Source organism: Eubalaena glacialis, chromosome 4 (assembly GCF_028564815.1).
Source record: "Eubalaena glacialis isolate mEubGla1 chromosome 4, mEubGla1.1.hap2.+ XY, whole genome shotgun sequence".
In the NCBI taxonomy this organism is placed as follows: Eukaryota; Metazoa; Chordata; class Mammalia; order Artiodactyla; family Balaenidae; genus Eubalaena; species Eubalaena glacialis.
In genome coordinates this window covers 128,266,990-128,280,902 of record NC_083719.1, presented here as the reverse complement: position 1 = coordinate 128,280,902, position 13,913 = coordinate 128,266,990, and the positions used below count along the sequence as shown (strand labels likewise).

The window sequence follows — 13,913 nt, the reverse complement described above, 5'->3', positions numbered from 1 at the left end:
TCCAGTGTCGGTGACTGAATAAGCGAGGCTGCCCTGAACCTACTCAATCTCATCCTGCTCCGGACCCTCCGCCCCCAGGTGGAGAAGGAGAGGGAACTAGAGCTTGGAGAGAAACTGAATGAACAGCGAAGAGTCCTGGAGGCAGAGCATGCGGAGGCCCTGAGAGGTAAGGACAAGATGCACTTGGGAGGGTGTGGAACAGACTCCTGTTCTACCTGCTGAGCTCACACGGGACTCCCACTGTCCCCTCCCTCCCACCTCTGGTCCGTAAGCAGTTGGTCACTTCAGGGCTAGAATTTGCAGGGTCCTTCGACTTGTCCTTCCAGGCATGTAAAATCTGACCCCATCCTTTGTTTTACCTTAGTTGAGAGGTGTTTTTCCTTTCCATTTTAAAAGCAATTCATATTCATTACAGGAAATTTGGAAAACCTTGACAAATAGGAGAATTTTAAAATATCTGTTTTCCTTCCCCACAATGATGACGGCTCTTACAATTTATGGTTAGGTTGATTATTTTTTTCAAGTAACTTTCTTTCCTTTTACAATGTGATGTGTTCATCATAGAAAATTTAGAATGTATGGATTAAACAAAAAGATCTTACAGCATAATGGTTGGATCTCAGACTCTGCAAATGGTCTCTGGGTTTGAATCCCAGCCTCACCATTTACCAGCTGTGTAACCTTAAAGAAGTTAGTTAACCCTTGTTCATAGGGTCTTTATGAGAATCAAACAATTTAATTTATAGTTAGTTAGGTAGATAGATAGATAGGTAGATGAAGGAATCTAGAACAGTCCCTGATAGTTCACAAGATACTTAGCAAGTATTTATTAGTATTTATTATTTTATTACTGAGAAAATTAAAATTGTGTGTAATTCCACCCAGAACTAATCACTGCTACCCCTTTGATATAGATCCCTTTTACTTCTTTTGTGTGTATTTACCTAGAATATATATCTATGCACACACACACACTTTGGGGGGAGGAGATAAATTGATTTTTTCACTTTGAACTGTATTAACATCTTGTCATTAAACTCCTGTAGCACAGTTTTAGTAACTACATAGCATTCCAGTGTGTACCCTTGTTCATTTAACTGAGCCCCTTTGGTTAGGCATTTCGGCAGTTTCAAACTTTTGCCATTGTTTATAATAGCAGTGATACTTACACAGTGAACCTCATTTTGTAAAATCTTTGCCACACTCATGATTTTATCATTAGAATAACATCCTAGTAGGGTTGGTATGGCAAAGTTTATGTACGTATATCTTTTATTTTGGTAAAATACACATAAGATTTACCATTAGTGACATTTACTCCATTCACAGTGCCCTGCAACCATCACCACTGTCCACTTCCAGAACTCTCTCATCCTAAAGGCAAACCCCATACCCACTAAGCAGTCACTCCCAAACCCCACCCTCACCCTTCCAACCCCCCAGCAACTACCAATCTGCTCTGAGTCTCATGGCTTTGCCACTGCGGACACTCATGTAAATGGAATCATAGAACCCCTACATCTGGCTTCCTTCACCCAGCATAACATTTCCAAGGCTCATCCATGCCGCAGTGTGCATTTGCATTCCATTCCTTTTTCTCCCCCCATTTTTAAAATTACTCCATTCCTTTTTGTGGCTGAATAATATTCCATTGCCTGGGCACCCCACACTCTCTTATCCATTCATCAGTTGATGGATACCTGGGCTATGAACCAGTGCCACCAGTACAAGCACCTGCTTGAACACCTGCTTTCAGTTCCCCTGGGTGTACGCTTAGGAGTAGAACTGCTGGGTCACATGGTAATTCTATGCTTAACTTTTTGAGAAACCACCAAACTGTTTTCCACAGTGGCTGCACCACTTTTCAGTTCCAACAGCAATGCACAAGGGTTCCATTTGCACCACATCCTTGCCAACGCTTGTTAGTTTCCATTGTTGTTGCTATTATTATTATTATTATTGCCATCCTAGTGAGCGCAAAGTGGTATCTCATCATGGTTTTGATTTGCATTTCCCTAATGACTAATTTTGCTGAGCATCTTTTCATGTGCATGCTGGCCATTTGTATAGCTTCTTTGGGGAAGGTTATCTAGATTTTTGATGCTATTGAAATTGACCTTGAAAATGTTATACCAATTTTTCTTTAATCATCAGTATTTGTATGACTTTCCCCCAGAATTATTTATCTTTTTTAAAACACAGTTAAGATTATTTTATATGCAAAATTTTATATCTTGTTCTTTTTATTTAACATTGTATCAAACATGTTTCCAAGTAATTCTGCTACTAAAATGTAAAATCTAGACCACTGCATACATGGTTTTCCTTACTTCCTGTGAGTCTAGACATATAGATTTAACTATTGTAAGTAACACTGCACTAAACGTGTTTTGCGTAAAGATGTGCCCACATTTTACATTATATCCTTAGAGTCCCAGAAATGGAATAACTAGAACAGAGTTCTGAACAATTTTAAGAATCTTGAAACATATTGCAACATTAGCGCAATTTTGAAATAGAATTGAAGGCCTTGCCCTGGGAATTTGAAGGGTTGCATTTTAATACTAATACACCCCGTGAAACTGGGTCTGTCACTGGACCTTAGTTCACTTTCTATATCTCTAAAACCTACCTTGAATCTCCTTTCAGTATCTGTATCTCTAAAATCTTCCTTCCCTCCCTCTCAAGGCTATTATGGGAAAACAACTTTCTTCTCCAAGCAGAGCATTGCTTTGATATTAATTTTAGCATTGTAAATATATTGATAAGAAAATTTTCCTACTGTAAAAACCCCAGAGGGGAAGGGACTGCCTGTCTTGAGTTCTTCCCATCAGTCAGAATTCTTTCATAGTTACTTTTAAATTGCTTGGCACCTATTAGGTGCTGCCTAAGTGTGTATTAAATGAATGACTAAAAGCACAGCATGGGGGAAGTATAACTGGGAGAGGCTAGTGGTGGTTTTTCATGTTTGATAACCTTGCTGTCTTTTATTTTCTATTTTTGTTTTTATTTTTTAATTATTATACATTAAAATTGACTTTCTGATATAGTTTCATAAACTTTAACACATGTGTAGATTCGTACAACCATCACCATAATCCAATACAGAACAGTTCCATCACCCCCAAAACACCCTCTCAGGCTGCCCATTTGTATTCACATCCTCTCCCACCCCAACCCCTGGCAACCACTGATCTGTCCTCCACCACTATGGTTTTGTCTTTTTGAGACTGTTAGAGAAACAAAATAATACAATATAATTTTTAACATTGTCTTCTTTCCCTCATCATGATGCCTTTGAGAGTCATCCAAGTGGCTGGGTGTATCAATAGTACCTTCTTTTTCATGGCTGAGTTGTGATCTAGTGTTCACTCATCCCCTTGTCCCGGGGGGGACAGGTCGTTTCCAACTTGAGGCAATTATGAACAGAGCTCTTCTAAACATTTGTGTACAGGTCTCTCTGTGTTCTTAAGTTTCTTGGGTAAACACCTAGGAGTGGAATGGATATGATAAATGTATGTTCAGCTTTATGAGAAATTACTAAACTGCTTTCCTAAGGGACCATCATTTTACATTCCCATCAGCGATGGATGAGTTCCACTGTTCCTTTTCACCAACACTTGTCAATACTTTTTATTTTTTGCTGTTCTAATAAATAAGCAGTGATGACTCACTGTGGGTGTAATTTGCATTTCAGTAATGACTAATCATGTTGAACATCTCTTCTTGTGTTTATTTGCTGTCTGTATAACCTCTTTGGTAAAATGTCTGTTCAAATCCTTTGCCCATTTTAATTAGCTTGTTTGTTCTTACTGTAGAGTTTTGAGAGATCTTTATATATTTTGGATACAAGTTCTCTGTATTTGCAAATATTTTCTCCTAGTCTGTGTGGGTGTTTTGGTTTTGTTTTGTTTTTCTTTTTCATTCTCTTAATGGCTTTCACAAAGCAAAGCTTTTAACTTTGATAAATTCCAAGTTATTTTTTCTTTTATCAATTATGCTTTTGGTGTCATATCTAAGAACTCTTTGCTGAACTCTAGGTAACAAAGATCTTCTATGTTTTCTTCCAAAAGTTATATGATTTTAAGTTTTACATTTAGGTCTATGATCCATATAATCATGTGATTTTTCTTCTTTATACTGTCAACATGGTAGATTGCACTGATTTTTCAAATTTTGGACTTGTGTTACAAAACCCCACTTGGTCTTTTTATATATTGCTGAATTTGATTTGCTAATATTTTACTGAAGATGTTTGTGTCTATGTTCATAAGGGCTACTGGTCTGTAGTTTTTTCTTGTACCATCTGTCTGGTTTTAGTATCAGGGTAAAGCTTGCCTCGTGGAATGAGTTGGGAAATGCCCCTTCCTCTTCTATCTCTAAAAGAGATTGTATAGAGTTGGTACTATATCATTTTTAAATATTCAGTAGAATTTGTCAGAGAAACCTAAAGATTTAAACAGATACTTGACCAAAGAGGATATACAGACAGCAGATAAACACAAGAAAAGATGGGCTTGGACATTTCCTTTCCAGAAAGTATTTAAGTACAGATTTAACTTCAATAGATAAAGGAATGTCCAGGTTATGTATTTTTTCTTGGATGAGTTTTGGAAGTTTGTAGTTTTTCAGGAATTGGTACTCTTTATCTAAGTTGTCAAGTTTATGTGCATAGGAATTGTTCATAGTGGTCCCTTAATATTGTTTTAAATATCTTCTGTATCTATAATGCTATCCCCTCTTAAGTTTCTGTAATTGGTAATCTGTGCATTTAATTTTTTTTCTCTGTCAGTCTTGCTTGAGGTTTATCAATTTTATTAATCCTTTCCAAGAATCAGCTTTCGGTTCCATTGATTTTTTTTTTCCTATTTTTCTATTTTCAATCTCCCTGACTTCTTATTTCCTTCCTCCTGCTTGCTTGCTTTGTATCTAGTTAGCTCTTTTTTCTAGTTTCTTAAACTAGAAGTTTATTGATTTGAGACCTATCTCCTTTTCTAACATAAGCACTTGGTGCTATAAATTTCCCCCTCAGCACTGCATTATCTGCATCCTACAAATTGATGTTTTATATTTTTATTTTTGTTCAGTTCAAAATATCTTCAAGGGAGATTACCTTGAGACTTCCTCTTTGGCTCACTGAATATTTAGAAGTGTATTTCCTTCCAAGTGTTTGGACATTTTCCAGTTCCCTTTTTGTTACTGATTTCCAGTTTGATTCCATTATGGTCAGAGAACACAGTTTATATTTCATTTCTTTTATAATATTTTACAGCTTTTTTTATGATTCAGGATATGGTCCATCTTGTGACTGTTTCATGTGCACTTGGAAAGAATGTGTATTGAGTATTTTATAAATGAATCAATTAAAACAAGTCATTGACAGTATTGTTCAGTTCTATATTCTTACTGTCTGTCTACCTTTTCTATCGAATACTGAGGAGTGTTGACATCTTCAACTGTAATTGTGTATTTGTCTGTTTCTCCTTTCAGTTCTGTCAGTTTTTGCTTCATGTAATTTGAAGAACGACTGTTCATGTATAAATATTTAAGGTTTGTTATGTCTTCCTGGAGAATGGACCCCTTTATCATGATGTAGTGTACATCTTCATCCCTGAGAATCTTCCTTATTCTTTTTTTTTTTTTAATTTTATTTATTTTTTGGTTGTGCCAGGTCTTAGTCGCAGCAGGAGGGCTCCTTAGTTGCGGCTCACCAGCTCCTTAGTTGCAGCTCGCAGGCTCCTTAGTTGTGGCATGCATGTGGGATCTAGTTCCCTGACCAGGGATCGAACCCACATCCCCTGCAGTGGGAGGTGGATTCTTAACCACTGCGCCACCAGGGAAGTCCCGAGAATCTTCCTTATTCTTTTTTTTTTTTTTTTTAATTTTATTTATTTATTTATGGCTGTGCTGGGTCTTCGTTTCTGTGCGAGGGCTTTCTCCAGTTGTGGCAAGTGGGGGCCACTCTTCATCGCGGTGCGCGGGCCTCTCACTGTCGTGGCCTCTCTTGTCGCGGAGCACAGGCTCCAGACGCGCAGGCTCAGTAATTGTGGCTCACGGGCCCAGTTGCTCCGCGGCATGTGGGATCTTCCCAGACCAGGGCTCGAACCCGTGTCCCCTGCATTGGCAGGCAGATTCTCAACCACTGCGCCACCAGGGAAGCCCTTCCTTATTCTTAAATGTTGCTTTTCCACTCTTACTTTTACCCTATCTATGACATATTTAACGTAGGTTTTGTAGGGACCCTGGTGGTCCAATGGTTACAACTCTGCTCTTTCACTGCCGAGGGCATGGGTTTGATCCCTGGTCGGGGAACTAAGATCCTGCGAGCCTCACGGCATGGCCAAAAACAAACAAAAAAAGTAGGTGTTATATCAAGTCAATAGCACATAGTTGGGGTTTCTTTTATTTGGAGTGTTTAGGCAGTTTAATGTTGTTATTGATATGGTTGAATTTAGGTCTGTCGTTTTGGTATTTGTCTTCTGTTTGTTCTTTTTTTTTTTTTTAAACAGGTTTTTTGTTCTATGTTTATTTATTTTTATTTTATTTATGGCTGTGTTGGGTCTTCGTTTCTGTGCGAGGGCTTTCCCCAGTTGTGGCAAGCAGGGGCCACTCCTCATCGCGGTGCGCGGGCCTCTCACTATCGCGGCCTCTCTTGTTGCGGAGCACAGGCTCCAGATGCGCAGGCTCAGCAATTGTGGCTCACGGGCCCAGTTGCTCCGCGGCATGTGGGATCTTCCCAGACCAGGGCTCGAACCCATGCCCCCTGCATTGGCAGGCAGATTATCAACCACTGCGCCACCAGGGAAGCCCTTGTTCTGTTTTTTTTTATCCTCTATTTTCCCTTCCCTGCTTTCTTTTGGAGTATCTGAACATTTTTTAGTATTCCTTTTTAACTTACCTATTCTCTTTTACTATATCTCTTTGTGTATGTATATATGTATGTGTATGTACGTATTAGTGATTGCTCTAAGAATTACGATATGCGTAACAGTCTACTTAGAATTAATATCTTACCAGTTCAAGTGGAATGTACAAACCTTATCATCATATAGGTCTCTCTATCATCTCCCCTTTTTGTTATACTTAGTCTTATGTATTACATCTACATACACTGAATACCCCGTCAGACAATGTTATAATTTTTGCTTTTAACCATCATATTTTAAAGAGCTCAAAGGAAAAAGAATAGTCTATTACATTTACCCAGGTGTTTACCAGTTCTGTTGTTCTTCCTAAATTCCTGAAGTTTCAAGTTGCCCTCTGGTACCATTTGCCTTCTATTTAAAGAATTTCCTTGAGCAATTCTTTTAGAGCAGGTCTATTGGTGATGAATTTTTAGTGTTTCTTCATCTAGAATGTCTTTATTTCACCTTCTTTCCTGAAGGATATTTTTACTGAAGATAGTATTCTTGATTTACAGTTCTTTTATTTCAGCAGTTTTAAAATGTTCTTATGCCTTCTAGTCTCCAAGCTTTCTAATGAGAAATCCACAACTCATTCAAACTTATTTCCTCTATGTAACGCACCATTTTTCTTTCTGTTCTAGATTTTTTGTTATTAGTTTTTTTTTTTAACATCTTTATTGTAGTATAATTGCTTTACAATGGTGTGTTAGTTTCTGCTTTATAACAAAGTGAATCAGCTATACATATACATACATCCCCATATCTCCTCCCTCTTGCATCTCCCTCCCACCCTCCCTATTCCACCCCTCTAGGCGGACACAAAGTACTGAGCTGATCTCCCTGTGCTATGCGGCTGCTTCCCACTAGCTATCTATTTTACATTTGGTAGTGTATATATGTCCATGCCACTCTCTCACTTTGTCCTACCTTCCCCTTCCCCCTCCCCCTCCTCAAGTCCATTGTCTACGTCTGAGTCTTTATTCCTGTCCTGCCCCTAGGCTCTTCATAACCTTTTTTTTTTTTTTTAGATTCCACATATGTGTGTTAGCATACGGTATTTGTTTTTCTCTTTTTGACTTACTTCACTCTGTATGACAGTCTCTAGGTCCATCCACCTTGCTACAAATAACTCAGTTTCGTTTCTTTTTATGGCTGATTATTAGTTTTTAAAAATGATATGTCTGAGTGTGGATTTTGTTGGGTTTACTTTGATGTTCAGTGAGCATCTTGAATCTGTAGGATTATGTTTTGCCAAATTTGGGAAGCATTCAACCATTCCTTCCTATAGTTTTTCTGCGCTGCATCCTTTCTGAGTCTTTGACTCAAATGTCAGATATCTGGGATTATCTTTTGGGTCCCTGAGGCTCTGTCCATTTTTTTCCAATATATTTTCACTTTCTTTCAGATTGGGTAATTTCTATTGATCTTCAAAAGTTCACTAGCTCTTTTTTATGTCATCTTCTATTGAGCCCACCAAGTGAGTTTTTTACTTCATTTTTTTTGTTCTAAAATTCCCTCCTAGTTTTAATGTTTGGTTACACTTTCTAGTTTTCCATTCTTTTGAAGAGTGTTCACCCTTATTTCAGAGCATTTGTATAGCGGCTTCCTTAAAGTCCCTTAATAATTCCAACATCTGTGGCACCTCACTGTTGGCATCTGTTGAATGTCTTTTCTCAGGAGAATTGAGATTTTCCCACTTTTTGGATGCTGAGTATTTAGAAGTGCAAGCTGAGGAATTTTGGATTTGTATGCTGAGCAATTTTGTATTGCATTCTGGATATTTTGGATGTTTGAATACATCAGATTCTGGGTCTTGTTTAAATTAAATGTACTGGTTGAGTGGTACTTTGAATTCTGATCTTCTTGCCCAGTCTGCCTGCTACCATTTACTTTTCAGAGTCTGAAAATAGTTGTTCCATTCATTCTGTCCTGGTTTTATAGCTAAATTCAGTAGACTGCATGGAGTGTGCCTCCTCCATCTTACCTGGAAACAAACCTGTCTTGATAGGCCAATTAATTAAGCCCATAATTTATAAAAATTAAGCCTGTGGTTTTTATATAGCTGATCTTATCTATTTTTGACAGCTCTATCACATTTATGTTACTGAACATTCTTTTCCTTGTGTCACTGCCCACTGTGACACAGGCCCCTTATATACCTGGGCCTTTGGCTGTACTACACTTTCCTGTTGTCTGTCCTATTTCCCATCCCACCCAGTGACTAGTCATTTCCCTCTTATCTTCTTTCAGCCAAGACAAGGTTGGAATTTTCCAAAAGGAACTTTGTAGAGGAGGCAGGATGAAAAATAAACTCTGTGAATTTGGAGAGTGATAAGTCCAGCTCTGCACAGCACTGACCAGCCTGGAGAGCCCTTGCATGTCCTTTTCTCACCCCTTAGAGACAACTAGGCCAGGCTTATTTTGACCCATTTCACAATTGAATCAACAGGAATTTTAGGTATTTCAAGTGATCTCCTCCAGGTTTCTCAGTTTTAAGGAAGCAGAATTAGGACCAGGTAGATTTCCTGGCCCCAAATCTAATGTACTTACTGTAGTTCTGTGCCATAGTTTGACAACTAATGAGTCAATGATTTTGTGATTTGGCTAACCCAACTTATAGAACATTGGCACTGTGCATTTTCCACAGCATGCTGTGGCCTGAGATTAACAGCCTGCCGCAGATCTTTGGATCTTCCCCTCAGCCAGGTATGGGTGGCACCCACAATCTGGTAGGGTTCACAGTTCTTCCCAGGATCTCGTTTGTTTCCCCTTCCATGAGCTTCTATTAAATATCTACTATAGTTCTGGTACAGCCCCACCCAAGCCCATGAGATAGGAGGAGGAATAAAAGCATTCTCAGACTCCTGGCCCCCATGATCCCAGGGGGTCACCTGGGCTCTCTGAAGCTCATGGGGCCTGCCGGACAGCTTTAGGGTGAAGTGTCAGGGATCTGAGCTCACAGTGGTCTCCTTTCCCTCCAGTCCTCCAGGCCTCCCATGAGCAGGATAAAGAAGCCCTTACCCACTCCTTCCAGGAGGCCAAGGCGGCCCTGCAGGTGAGACGGGTTGGGCCGTGTCAGTCTCTGTGATGTGGCCACCACACTATTATATTAGCTCAGGAGGACTTGGTCTGAGATAAGGGTTGGCCTGTTTTTCAAGGACCGTTGGGAGCATCTTGGAGACTTCATGGGCCTGGTGCCACAGTGTGATTAGAGCGATGGGTGGATGCACAGGGACCTGTGGAAGCAGGAAAGGAGGTGTCCGACCCAATCTGTCTGGTCAGGGGTTTCCTAGAGGGAGTGAGATCTAAGCTGGAATCTGAGGGTGGGTTAGAATTTTTCAGATGAAGAAGGGTAAGGAAAAGTGCCTTAGGTAGGAAAAAAAAAAAAAGTGTTTAAAGGCATGGAGGAAAGGGAAAAAATATAGAGTACCTGTGGAACTGAAACAAGTCCAAGATGACTGGGTATAGAGTATAAGTGGGAGATAGCTGAGGCCAGAGAGGGAGGCAAGGACCAAATGGTGGGAGTCTGTGAGCCATAGTAAGGGGGTGCACTATCCTAAAGGCAATGGGCAAGGTTCGGGTGGAAGAAATCCTTGGCAGGGAAGCAGTATGGAGACAGGAATGCACCTGGCAGCTGGAAGAGTGATGTGATGTTGGCTGCAGGAGAAGGCGTGTAGAGGGACCAGTGAGAGAAGAGACAGGGCAAGGACACTGAGCCTGGTTTGCATGTATTTTGAATGCCAGACTACCACCGGCCTTGAATACCCTGACATCGTCCCCAAGAGTATGGAGAGGTGGGGCTGTGTGTTTCGAGCAGTGGTTGAAGTAGCTAGAGCCTGCATTGTTGGGTAGAGCAACAACAGACTGAAGAACCCAATACTGACCCCTCCTTGTGGGGTGGAGAAGTCCATCTCCAGACTTATGGGCCAGGGTTTCATCATCTCCATCCCACGCCCTTCTCCAGGAGACCACTGACAGACTGACCGCACAGCTGGAGGCCTTCCAGGCCAAGATGAAGAGGGTAGAGGAGTCCATCCTGAGCCAAGACTACAAGAAGCACATCCAGGTAGGCAGCAGTTCACCCGCAGCTTCTCCTTCAATCTCCAGGGAGGTCCAGGTCTGGGCAACGGGAAAGCCCAGTCCCTCTTCAAGGACAGAGCTCAGACCTGACACTCTTACCTCCACAAGGGTCTGGAAGAAACAGTGTCCCCATGTCACTGAGGGGGAAGGTAAAGTTCAGAGAGAGGCATATGGGATGGTCAAGTGCTCAGGCTCTGGACTCAGAACTAGGTGCAAAGAGCAAACCTGCCACTTAGCACAAGCGACTTGACCTCTGTGAACCACGGTTTCCTCATCTGTGATGGTGTGAGCACAACATGCAGTACTGACTAGAGTAAGATAAAGCACATTAAGCACTTTCCATGGGCCAAGAGAGGGAGGTGACTTGAGAAAGTCAGAGTTGGGGGCAGAGTGGGTAGGAGGGAGGTAGCCTGTGCCCTGCTGCCCCCTCTGCCGGATGGTCTGCTGAGATCACTCTGTGTTCCTGTCTAGGAGTACGGGAGCCCCAGCCAGTTCTGGGAGCAGGAGCTGGAGAGCTTACACTTTGTCATCGAGATGAAGAACGAGCGAATCCACGAGCTAGACAAGCGGCTGATCCTCATGGAGACAGTGGTCCGTGGCTGGCAGCGGCTGGTGGGGGATGGTAGGGGGGGCAGCTCATGCTTCTGCTTTCTGGGCATTTCCTCTGTCAAGTGTGCCCAGGGAAGGTACTTTGAGGAGGGCCCAGCCTGGTCCACACCAGCTGTGACCTGCCACCTGTGCTGGCCCTTGAGCCGCTGCGGCTGGTCTGGGTCCAACAGTGCCTCCTTGTCATCCGGGTCCTATACTTTTCTTGACCGCTCATGTTGCTGTCACTTGGGTGACACTGGGCAGGTAGCCTGGATAATCAGGAGGGGCTGGCAGATGTCACAGGTCGGGCAGGGGCTGAGGAAGAAGTCAAGGCTGAAAAAAAAAAAAGTCAGACAGATATGGAAAGCCAGAGTCAGCAAAGACAGGCCTGGGCAGTGGTGGGCATTGGGGACACAGGTGGCTTTGTCTCCAGGAGAAGGGAGGCCTTCTAGGGGGGCAGGGGAGGCCTAGGTTCCCACCTAGGGTTGAATCCAAACAGATTATGTTACGTTGTCCTGGAAGAAGTTCCCTGTCCTCTTGTGTGGCGCACAACCTAAATTTTAAATCAGACCATCTCAGAGCTTCCCTATAAATTTTTTTCAACCATTTCTGTGGAATAGCATAACAGATACACTTACATTTTTGTACATTAGATACTTCTGACTTTTGGAGAACCAAAATACTCTTTCTCTTGTGAACTGATGGAGATTTTAAATAGTAGTGGCTCTCTTCTTTTTTTAATACTCATCTGGCAAAGTGAAAAGTTGGCAGTCCTGTGTTCACGCCTTAGCTGTATTGTTCCAAGCTGTATTGTTCCAAGTAATCTTATTGCTTCACGAAATGTGACATTTGGTCTCAAGTTAATCAGTGTTTTCAGTGACCACAGATAAGAGGGAGGTGACAGCACACATTGTGTCGAGTGAGGTTGGTGGCTTTCTGAGCTCGCTCTTATCTGTCACAGAAAGAAAAAAACCTGCTGTTGGAGGAGAAGATCACCACCCTGCAGCAGGAGAACGAGGACCTCCATGCCCGAGGCCGCAACCAGACGGCTGTGTCCAGGTAGCTGCTCCCACCCCCCTCCTCCCATCCCCACAGCTTTTTTTGTGAACTTCCAGTTGGGAGAGTCTCCAAGAGGCCCTGGGAATGGATTGACGTGAGCCCCATGCCCCAGGCCTGTCTGGGGAATGCGGCTCCTCTTTGCTTGGGGGGGTCAGCAAAGGGAAATCCCAAGGGACCGGCTCTGCCTGGAAACAGAAGTCACAGGGCTGATTAATATCTGTTTGTCTCCATCCTGGCTAAGTGGGCTCCATGGGAAAGCCCAATCCAGGAAGGAGGAACAGGAAGCTTAGGGTTCAAGAGGCCAAATGAATGAATGAATCAGTTGTAAGAGATCAGTAAATGAGAACTAAGATCATGTGTCAGATGTAATTTGCTGACTACACATTATCTCATCTAAACCTCGTAATTACTCTAAGAGCCAGTCCTGTTATCATTCCCGTTTTACAAATTCACCAAGAGTGAATACCTTGTCCAGAGTTACGCGTCTCAGTGGTGGAGCAGATCTGAACCCAGAGCTGTCTGCCTGTGAGGGCCACGCTCCTTGGTCAACAGCTGGAGTTGCCTTTTGCAGACAGGCAGACGGGGCGGTGGGCCCCCGGGCAGGGATCCTGGAGAAGTGGGCTGGTCGCTGCGGTCGATGGAGACCCCGAGGGGCGGTTCCCCGCCGGCAACCCCGGGCTCTGTCTGTGTCCACAGGCAGCTCTCTGAGGACCTGCTTCTCGCCCGAGAGGCCCTGGAGAAGGAGTCGCAGTTACGCCGGCAGCTCCAGCAGGAGAAGGAGGAGCTGCTGTACCGGGTCCTCGGGGCCGACGCCTCCCCCGCCTTCCCGCTGGCCTCTCTCACCCCCACTGAGGTCTCCTTCCTCGCCACATAGGGCCTGGACCGCCGGGATGCTGTGGTCACAGCTCTCTCTCGAGGACTTGGCAGAGAAAACAGCAGGGGCCTCTTGTCCCTAGGAGGGGACCAGGGTGGGAGTGAGATGGGGAGCCAGGATGTGTGCCCGGTCAGCCCTGGGGGCTTGGGCCACGTAGACTCACCCACGGGGCTTCGGAGGCCCCTCAAGTTGGCGCGGGGGACAAGCAAGAGGAGCCCTTTCCTCCCTCCCCTTCTGTCTGTTCAGATCGGGGAGTTCTGAGGCTTTCCCCCAGGGGCAGCCATGCCACATTGGTCATCTGACCAAGACGGGACAACCCCTGGTTGTAACTTGTCAGTTTTGAAGCCAGCTCACTTCCCGCAGCCACCCCACAAGCCCCACTCCCACCCCGGCCTTTTCTCAGCCTC

General features: G+C 43.2%; 1 protein-coding gene across 1 annotated transcript in view; it reads left to right on the top strand.

Annotated features, from left to right (window-relative positions):
- CCDC69 (coiled-coil domain containing 69) overlaps positions 1-13,671 on the top strand; it is a 34,645-nt gene extending 20,974 nt beyond the window's left edge. The window contains exons 5-10 of the mRNA XM_061188986.1: positions 79-166; positions 9,887-9,960; positions 10,870-10,971; positions 11,457-11,576; positions 12,535-12,632; positions 13,329-13,671. Coding sequence (XP_061044969.1) covers positions 79-166; positions 9,887-9,960; positions 10,870-10,971; positions 11,457-11,576; positions 12,535-12,632; positions 13,329-13,506 — 660 coding nt within the window. The 3' untranslated portion in view covers positions 13,507-13,671. The remainder of the gene's footprint in view (positions 1-78; positions 167-9,886; positions 9,961-10,869; positions 10,972-11,456; positions 11,577-12,534; positions 12,633-13,328) is intronic.
- The last annotated feature ends 242 nt before the right edge of the window (positions 13,672-13,913 follow it).